General features: G+C 39.9%; 1 protein-coding gene across 1 annotated transcript; it reads right to left on the bottom strand.

Annotated features, from left to right (window-relative positions):
- Window positions 1-2095: 2095 nt before the first annotated feature.
- TM4SF1 (transmembrane 4 L six family member 1) lies at window positions 2096-7180 on the bottom strand. The gene is made up of 5 exons (XM_032120239.1): window positions 6882-7180; window positions 5060-5146; window positions 4822-4970; window positions 3263-3443; window positions 2096-2637 (listed from the first exon to the last, which is right to left on the bottom strand). The coding sequence occupies exons 1-5, from the start codon at window positions 7056-7058 to the stop codon at window positions 2623-2625; spliced, it is 609 nt and encodes a 202-aa protein (XP_031976130.1). The 5' UTR covers window positions 7059-7180; the 3' UTR covers window positions 2096-2622.
- Window positions 7181-10752: the final 3572 nt, after the last annotated feature.

The following is a 10752-nucleotide window of genomic DNA, read 5'->3' as shown; positions in this document are numbered from 1 at the left end:
AAAGCAAAGGCTAAAATTAGTAGCAAGCATCTTATTTTATAATCAAATTTGCTGCTACTTCCATTATAACCGTTCTGATTAGAAGAAGCTAACTAGGGAAGTGATGACTGAAGCAGCATTTGTTCTGCAGTAGTACAGCAGTCTGCTACACGACTTTGTTTTTAAACTGAGCTCTGCAAATACCAAATCACAGTGTGGTTATTTTTCTGGCACATGATACCACTGGAACAGGAAACAACTATTTTATACTAAGGACTAAGCAAACCTGTAAGCCAGTTTCTCAAACATCTTGCCAAGTGTCGCAAGCACTGCTTTTCCATTGCTATCATTATTCATGAGTTGATGCCAAGCCTGTTACCGAAAAGTCAGGTTTACTCTGTATGAGTGACTTCTTTGCCAGCTGAAATGAATACAACCTAAACCAATCACTTCTCTACAATGTAACTGATAAACCTCTCAAAATACTCTCTTATGCACCAGGCAACAAAGGAATCCAGCTGGCCATTTTTTACACAACAATATAAATAGTGAGCAGGAATGTTGTGCATTAGTGCTACAGGGATCTATTAGTGCTACATGCATTTGTGCTGAAGTTTCAAGTCTAAACTCTAGACTAATCACTCTGTGTATTGGAATTCTAAAATTGCTTCAGTTCTTTAATTGATTGTGTGTACCAGAAGAACAAATAACCATTATGCAAGAATAAAGGCAAAAATCTTTAAGTTGCATGGTAATTATACATGATTCCATTGAGGACTCTCTTTTCAACTTTCTCTCCTTCCACACCCAATTTAAACTTGCAGATAGTTTTTCAAACAGTGCATCTTCACACACAAAGACACCATACTACACAGATGCAAGGAATTTTGTGTGTATACACATGCAAATATTCTCCTTCCTCCCCCTCATAGCAGGACAGGACAGGGATAGACGCTACAAAGAAATGGCATTAAATGGCATTAAAGTCCCTCAACTATTTCTATGTATTTAGGTATGAATAAATGCAAAATCCAGGTATCCTGAGATTCTAAACACAAACTCTTTTCATCATCATTTTTCTGGTGTAGATATATGTGGACAATTCTGTTTTCACAGTTAACTTGTTTTTTTCAGGTATGTATTTGTACAGGGCAGACTTGACTGTGCAGACAGCCTGAGATACACCTGAACTTTCTGGCTACCTTTAAAGACCACCCTCCTAGTTACAAATAGCCTAAGGATGCACTGAAACCCACAGGAACTTCTTTTTCTCCTATGAATAGAAACTAACTAATGAGGAAAATAAGTAAGTAATGGATATTTTGAACCAAACCACTACACTTATTTTCAAAGACAATATGAACACCTAAATTCCAAAACTGAGCCTCATTTCTTTGAAATAAAGAGCATGTCACTTTTTGGTTTTCACTTGAAAAATGTCATTGCCAGCAGAAATGCTGCCATGCTGACTTTGCCAGCAGTGCTGTTGGCAGCACATTATTCAGATGTACTTGTGATGAAACTCTAATGTGCTACAAGCTACACTTAGAGGTTCTTGCGCAGGACCCTACAATAATGACTTCAGGCTGATAACTGGTGAAGTCAGGTATTTCAGATTAATCTGTCTTCACTGACCTGAATTTGGACTGTATTCCTTGAATGCTGTGAGGCCTGAGGGTCTGCTGAGTGAGGTGAAAAACAGGAGTCCTGTCCACATTTGTTTTATCTCAGGCCTGTAATGGAGCAATCAGGAGATGATCCCCCTTGGGAGGGCAGGAGGGGCTCAAGAGCTGGGCTCAGCTGTGCAGGGACCCCCTCAAGCTCCCTGGGCTGGCCATCAGTTGGGAACTGCCAGCCCTGACCCAGGACTAAGACTCCACGTGTGCAATTGTGTCTGTTGTTGAACCCTTATTATGAACAAACACCTGTTTCAGTAAATGAGCCAAACCAAGCAAGGAAGCAGTTCCCACTCTGGCAGAGACTGCTGGAGAGGAAAAACAGGTTATAACCTGACTGTATTAAATCCATATTCTCATGCCACCACGGCCCTTTACTCCAAGACCAGACAAGCAGTGTTTCAGCATGGGCAGGGAAGGAATCACTGACACCTTCTGGGTATTTTTAATACAAATCTTTATTTGTGAAATACAGGGGAAGTTCAGAAAAATCCCCAAAAGCCCTTAATCATCCACATTTTACTGCTGCTTTGGTTTTGGGCCAGCTGACCAAAACCCAGTATTCACTTTTATCCAGGCTAGACTAGATTTGGTTTGTGTTCATTCCAAGATCAGAATGAAAGAGCAACTTTATTGGGAAAGCAGTACAAAGTACAGCTGTCGTGTCAGTAGAAAGAGAAAAATAAATAAAGCCACTTTAGTGACCTATGTTCAGACTGTTGCCTGTACCAAGATGAAATGAACCAAAGAAATTCAGGATACATTTTGCCTTTAGGTTTAGGCAGGTTAGTGGAAAACCTGCATATGACTCCAGCAACAAAGGCTGGCCCCAAGTCAGTTAAATTCATGGCAACAGCACAGCTTGACAACAATGCATATTTCAGCATGCATGGAATGTTTTAAAAAAAATCCACAGTATTTTCATTACAGCACACACATGCACCGATGTCAATGCATTGTCAGGTTTCTAGCAAACATATGTCTGTGGGGGGAACAAAAAGAAAGAAACATATTAATGGAAAGAATGCTAATATTGTATCCAACTAAAAATGCAAAAATTAACCTGACCACATTTAGAAAACCATAGCATAGCTCTTCTATACTGCAGTTAGAGCCAGGAAGACAGGAGGAAGAAAACAATAATAGCTTTGAAAGAGCCCCAACACTCAACTATGACAATTAAAAAGGTGAAACACATGCTTACCTACAGTGTGCAATATAAATTATATCTGTTCATACTTTAAAGCCACGGCACCACACTATGCAACAACGTTTAGGCAAAGACCACAACCACCAGGAGATCTGTATCTCAGTTTTTTCACCTATACAGTGCTGATGATCACATGTGTCACTGGACAGAAAAAAGCCCTCTAGCTCCTAGCTCTCATGCAGATTAACATGACTGTGACAGCTGAGGAATCAGCTGAAATCATGTGATCAAACACTGCATGAAAATTCTAATCACAACAGGGCTATAGAAACAGCTGCACAGGGAATTGTTGCTTAAGAATACCTAAAGAGTAACTGCTGAGTAAGACTCCACAGGAGCATAAGTAACAAGTTTCATGTTCATCTAAGAAGCATGGGTATATCTACAAATTACTTACCTCCTCATGACTGCAGCACAACCCACACAGTCCTCCAAGAATGCCATTGATTATCTGTATGAAGCACAGAATGAATTCTATTCCTCCCAAAACAAGGAGGATGGAAAAGAGGGTGACGTTCCACTGCACGATGTTTTGAGGTTCCTGACATTCAGACCACTTGTTATACTCAAACAAGTACCTGTACACAGCAATTAAAAGCATATTGCATTGTGTCAGAGTGGGATACGTGGGATACTTACCATATACTAGAACCAAATTATGTCTAGTCTGTAACTGCATCAAGGATATTCACTCTATAGAGTCCCAATAGGCTAGTTCCCTTAGGAATAATTCCTAATAGAAATAGAAAAAACAATGGTTTACTCCATGCAAGGTTAGTTTGGTTTAGGAACAGGTTGAAATAACAACCACACATTTTTGCTAAGTCTTAATTCTTTTAAAAAAATAATCTAAGCTATAAAGGCATCATTTCCTATTGCTGATTGAAGTGAGGCACAAACTCAAGAAAGCTGAAAGAGTAAAGGTTTCTCTCAAAACAATCACAGAGTTTTTCATGACTGGGCCTTTTTCTAAAGATAGCAGTCACTGATCTGAGGCAAATGGGTCACTCTCCTGTGCTGCTGTCTTTGGGCCCTCACATGCTTACTTGGATGAGCCAAACACAGAAGAAATTTGGAGGGGTACTGCAATATTTAAGGTGTTACTGCTCATTCACATTTTGGGAACAACAGCACTTGCCTTCAGCAAGGATTTAACCTAGTTCTTCTACATTCAGTCACAGTAAGGAGGATGGAGAAGGAGGAATGATCCCTCTTGAGAGAGATACAGGTGAAATATAAAATTCAAACTCTACTGCAAAGAGCTTTATGTGGCTTCTTAGTCCTCCAACTGCCTCTAGTCTGGCATAAGACATAAGCTGTTTCTAGATCCAGCCTTGAGGTTGCAAAACATACAGACACTTTAAAAGCATGCCATGATATAAACCGTATCAGGATTTATGTGCATTAATGGGGAATAGCACACTGAGACCTTTTTTGCAGGAGAACCCTAATTAGGGATCATTAGGAGCTTCTTGCCCTCTCTGCCCTGCGGTGTACAAAGATCCTTATAAACCTTCTCAAGTTTCATTTATGAGGTTCTATGCCATTGTCACTTATGTGGGCATTGTGCCACTTTACGCTGGTGGAAAGCAGCTTCAGAAGCAAGTCTGACAAAACAGATTCTTACACAAATCATAAGACAAATTTCTTAACAACCACTATTCCTAGTTTGTAAATCCTTCAAAGTCCTAAAACTTTATACTTTGTTAGAGATGTTCATGGACATGAACAGTATATGATGTATAGATTTAATTACCTATATGTATTTCCATTGTTTTGGTTTTACACTGTAGCAGCGAGGGTATCTGATGCCATTTGTTAAGTTCTTAGTAAGTGAGAAGGATAAAGTTATGAACAGATCTTGGTATATGGTTATTGGACATTGCTGAAAGGTACTGGAATAAAGCCCATGTGTACACGGGGAAGATACAACATCCTCATGAACAGACAACTTACCCCCCAGAGGAGTCAGTGAAAGGATAGATCCAGTTTCTCTCTAGGTGTGTAAAACAATATGGTCCTTGAGACAAGCCCAGTGCTGAAATGGTTATACAGTATCCAGAGCCAAGAATCCCAACAAAGGCTGCCAGAACTGAGGACAGCATCTGCACAGCAGAGGTAAACATGAGCTTTCAGTACAGCCATCGCCTTGTCTTTGGGATTACCTGGGACTGGGGTATATGGGATTGCTTACCGCACAGCTCTTTCCACAGCCCTCATGGCCGAAGCACCCACAGTCATCACTGTGAAGCCCAATGAACACCGCAGCTGGAATGAGTACCTGGATATGGAGCAAACAAATCACACTATTCCTTTTGGTTGCACAGAGAGGGCAGATAAAACGCAGTCTTTGAATTGCATTCATTTATGCTGCTTCTTGCCAGTCAGCCTGTACAGGTGATTCAGCTTTACTCCTATTTAACACAGTAGGCATCTTGCTACTGACATCTCCAACATCAGAACAGGTATATTTCTATTGCCACTTTGTGTATGCACAGCACTTAAGCATAGAAAGAGACAGTTGAGGTACTGATACATTTCAACTATTTCAGCTTTAAAAGTTTTTGTTCACATTAAAGGCTGTATAATAAAAATAAAATGCTTTGCAAAAAAAGGCATTAACTTTATTCCAGTGAGGACTACAAAATAACTTTTTTTGCAAAACAACTACTGCCAATATACTTGTTGCTTAAGAGCAATTATCACTGCCTGTGTGACAAACCAGTCTGACTAGAGTAGAAAGTCTAGTAAAATTTTGCTCAATTCAGACAAACATCTCATTACAGACATCTACTTTTTTCCAAGATTTCACGACCAGTTTCCAGTGACAGAAATGCAAAGTAACAAAGCAGAAGCTATCCATGAGAAACATAAAGCCTCCATACTCCAGAGCTTTTAGCATAAAATCAAGAATGAATGGAGCTGATTAAAAAGAGGATCCTCCCACCAGCAATAATAGCACTTAACAGTGTCCACTTATAAAGACTCTACACCCAAGAGTACCCCGGAAAACCATAAAGAAAGAGTAGAGAGTTATTTGCAAACTCCACAGACTTTCTTAAGGAGAAACTAGAATAAGAACTATACTATTGAACAGACACATACTTGTCAGCCCTCACTCAAACCCATTGCTGAGTCCCAATGCTTCAGGTCCAGAAGAGGTTGTACAAGGGTGCTGCAGGAGAAGTTCCATTGATTTCACTTGTATTATTCTGTGTGTAAAGCCTAGTCTTTGCAAACCCCACTCTAGGTCCCAGTGGGGCTGTAACACAGCTGTAAGCACCTCTCACTACACAAAGCACCTTAGCATGCAATTTTTTTCAATTTGTGATTTGTGGACACCTTGAGATCATAGAATCATAAAGTGCTAAGAATTGGAAGGGACCTATAACCTATTTTTAAGAAGACTTCTAAAAGCAGATGTAAAAGGAAGCCTGGAGTTAGGGGTCTTAAATATGCTACAGTGTGGTCCACAAAACTGAAAAGGTAGAAAATAAGAGCTTCAGATTAATGATATCCTATAATGAACACACTCAATCCTTGCATCCTGTTATTCAAATGCAAAGCTTTGACAACTATCACTCAATTCCTCTGAATAAATAGCTTAGGCAGAGAAATAACTGTGAACATGTCAGATAATAGAAATTAAGGAACTGTATCTAAATGCTCATTAGTTAGGGACATTTAAAAGGAGAATGGCTCAATAATATAACAAACTTAAGATTTAACCCTTTATGCAAACTGTTATCTACTGAGAGGCTTGGTTTCACTTTTGCATTTGGATTCTGTGCCCCAGACCCTATGGTTTTTCAGCTTTAAAGTGCCATCATGTTGCAGATAAGATAACCAATAGTAACTAATAATAGATATGGGATAATATAGCTCTTTTTTTATACAACTCCAGAGACTCTGGTTGACAAGATATTTGATGAATAAATTCAGGTAACCACTAGAGAAAGAGCAGTACCAAGTACCTCCAAAATAAACTTGAAAGAAGACACCAGGTTATTACTTACCAGAAAGCCTCCACCTAGAATGCCATGAAGGCACTCCACATATTTGCTGAGGTGATGCTCTGAAGCAAATCTTGTTTCGCCATTGGGAAAATAAAGTAAAGTGTTGGCCACAATGCAGAGGAGGGCAAGGATGAGCAACTTATAACCAACACATCTAGCACATCTTCCAAAACACATATTCTCAGCTTTAAAAATCCTCCTCCAACTTGTCCGATCCAACCTATCTCAAACCCTTCCACACCTAAAAGAAGATCAGTGTTTATTCTCACCTCCTTAAATACCAGGGGTTACCTAGCTACCTGGATGACGTTTACAACCCTTCCTAACCACCATTCCCAATTGTAGAGTGAGAGAGCAAGCATGGCAGAATGCCACCGCCCTTTTTAAATGCAATAATTGTAGATGAACCAAATGCAATGAAGGAAATATTGAATACTAGCTGATTTCACACTAATATATGATGCTTTGAATAATCACTGGTGAACATGATTACATGTGAAAAACAGGCTTAAACCACAACAAAAGTTCTGTTGGGAACTGAAGGAAAAATGTTTTGTTTTCTTTGTTAGAAGCAGCTTTGAATTTTAGGTTTATAGACTGATTCAGAACAACCTGAAGCCAGGGAAAGACTTCGCTGACTTCAACAGCACTGAGTCAGAGTTTTGGGTATAAACAGAATAAGGTCTACAGCAATGAGGAGTATGTGGAGCAACCTCTCACTTTGCTGTCCTGTTGACGGAACAGAAAATCTCACCAGGACATTGGAAAACAAATAAAAAGAACAGGTAAGCTTCTTAGGAGTGTCCTTGTTCTTGCCATTGTAAGATGAGCTGAATTTAGATTAACAGTCAGTTACTAAATGGTTTGGTAACAGCTAAACCAAGCAAACACTCGTGAAAAATACTGCTTAAAAAAAGCAGGATTATAAAAGAGAGTCCGTGCACCAAATATCATGTATAGAAACACACACAAAAAGAACAATGCCAAGAAAGAAACAGATTTTATCCAAGGTTTCCAAATGGTGTTTCATGTACCAGTAACATTAATTTCCATAGTAAGTGGAGATACAAAGTGAGCTATAAAAATTAAGATCTAGCCTTTTCTCTTTTCCCTCATGCACATTTTGCTAAAACAGCCCAAAGACTTTTTCTTTGCACACAGCTCAACACAGAGGTGTGAGCTGCCAATGACCACTGCTATCATGTGACAGCAGGTAACTAAAATGCACAGGCCCAGACTAGATCCAGGTGGTGCTGCTGCCATCACCACAGTACAATGTAATTCTCATTGCAAAACCAGAAGCTAGACAAATGGAGTTTGGGAATGTACAGGATATTAGAAAACTATAATGAAACTTTTAAAAAATACTCATTCAGGTTTCTTTTTTTGAACGTGGGGTAGGGTGTGTTTAATTGCTAAATAACACAGTAGACATAAGCCCAAGTCAAGCCCATGCTATTCTTGCAAGAGATGTGAGCAACACTTATGCTGAGAAAGAGTGTGCAAAAATAAAAAGTGGGGGGTGAAGCAGGGGAATAGAGCAGTCTGGTGCAGCTGTGGCTTTGTGATGTAACTTCTCTGGGTATTGTGGCTGCTGACCTTGGAGACTTCCTTCATTATGAGAAATATCCTCCAATTGTACAAACATAGGCTGGCCATTATTGTGTGCTTCACCCCTAATGACTAAAACAACCCTAAACATTATCCTGCAAGTTTCCTCTGCAGAAGAAAACGGACGCTCAGCTGAAAACTTCCTTTATTTTGTTGGGCTAAAAAAAACCCCAAACTACTCCTTCCCCAAAACCCGCCACCCAATACTCTTCCCCCATCATATACCACACCAACATATCGCCTGTGGGACATGGATTTAAAACCCTAGCCCTAACCATATATTTGAAAACTGTTCTATTCACAACTTAAATAATGGTTTTCTAAATACTTCATTAAAAAAATTCACATAAGTGAGAACTTCCTATATTTAAAATCAATTCTATATTTAAAATAACACATGTGGGGCATTGCATGGGCATTGCAGGCTGCAGTTAGAACCAATACCTCTCCAACAATACACTAGCAGTTCAGATCACTCTCCGGTATAGAATCGTATTACAAAAGCTCAGATTAAAAAAATCTTGAGCTTTCTCAACTTCATGTGCCTGTTTGCTTCATAAATCCTAATTTTACTACTTGGCAAAGTGAGAAGCAGTGGATTTTTGGAATGCCTTGTGGGCATGATGAGTTTTAAACTATGAAATATACTCACAGATGAGCAGTAGCCAAACACAAGATCTTCATTAATTTGAGAAAGAGCAGGGCCTAAACTGCAGCTTCTGACATGCTCCAGTACTATCAGGCATTGGAGTTTACACTAGAGTAAATAAAACCAGAACTGAAGTTTGAGTCTTTTATACAAGAATCATACTGTTTGCACTTGGAGAGGTGAGGTAATCGCTTACTCTCTTACAGATGCTTCCCCACGCCCCACAGGAAACTACACTATTTCTCTCACACAGGATGATTTCTGTAGCGCTGATGCCTATCATGGACAAAGAACATGCATTAAAAGGCAATCCAGCATTCAGTATTATTAAATACAATAAAAGTCTAGGCTAAAGCCTAACTTTAGACTATAGGTCCAGCCCTCAGCTCTGGCTGAGAAGAACCTCCAGCAGTGTGGTACAGGAAGGACAAGATCATCAAAGAGACAGTGAAGCAAATTTGTGTAAGGTCCAGCAGGTAGGACCATTGTCAAAGACTTCCATATCCTCTCCTGGCAGGAGAGGTTCATAAACCATTACAACAACTGGCTTGTGTCCTCAAATCATCAGTTCTGCTGGTTAAATTTGTCAGCAGAGCACTGCTATGAAGGGCAGGACACTTACCCTTCAAGCCTGAGAAGTGGCTGAAATTGGATGCCTCGTCCAATTACTGAGGTGCTTATTAGCAGGGCTATTTTCACATAGAAGGATCCAGCCATCCCTCTATAAAACAACCCCCCCAACCTCAATAGTCCCTGTTGCTTTGGTTCTTCTGTTGCAGCCTGCTTCTGTCGCAAAATGTAAATGCTAGAAAGAAACTAATGTTTCCTGATGCCAAAAAGTGGAAGAACTCAAAACTAGTAGAAGAGCTCTCAGCATTGAAGCTCTGAAAGGTTGAGTATTCTCTAGCTTTCTGGATCTGCTTCTCAACCAGCACAAGAGCAACAGAAATCACTTTCTTCAGCTCAACAGAGTATTGGAAACATTCGCTATATTTTTGGACAAGTTTACCTACAGTAAAGACGATCAGTTTATCAAAGACTGTAAAAAAAACTCCTACCCAAACCCCACAAAACCACAGAATCTTAAAAAGAAAACTGGGAAGTATCATATTTCTCCTACAGAAACAAATTACTCCAACTACAACCACATCTAGCACTTCCATCCTGAACCAGATTCCCAAAAGGATTCACCATAATAAACAGAAGAAACTGAGCTGCAACAGCAAAGTGCCACACAAAAAAGGAGACTCCATTAATATATTTTAATAATCCTGGAAACACCCGTGTCACTCTACTGAAGAGGAAATCAAGCAGGGCAGAGGGGAAGGATATCTGCAAAGTAAGTGTTGAATTGCTCAGACAGACCCAGAGCCATCACACCTGTCAGCATGCTGTCAAGAACAGGGTCAGTCTCCCCAGCTGGACACTGGGCATGTTACTACATTTGAACCTGCTGCACATGCACAAGTTAAGGCTCCTGTGCACTGAGGATGCCACAGAACCCTTTTTCCTTTGCCCTCCAGCACACTGTCAGAACATTCTGGCTGCTCTTCCCTTAATGGAAATGAGATTTCTATAGCTTGGCTATGCCAAGTTCCCAGTGTTCACCTT

The sequence above is a fragment of the Corvus moneduloides genome, chromosome 10, assembly GCF_009650955.1.
Source record: "Corvus moneduloides isolate bCorMon1 chromosome 10, bCorMon1.pri, whole genome shotgun sequence".
Lineage (NCBI taxonomy): Eukaryota > Metazoa > Chordata > Aves > Passeriformes > Corvidae > Corvus > Corvus moneduloides.
The sequence above is the reverse complement of the archived record's forward strand: the minus strand, read 5'-3'. Positions and strand labels throughout refer to the sequence as shown.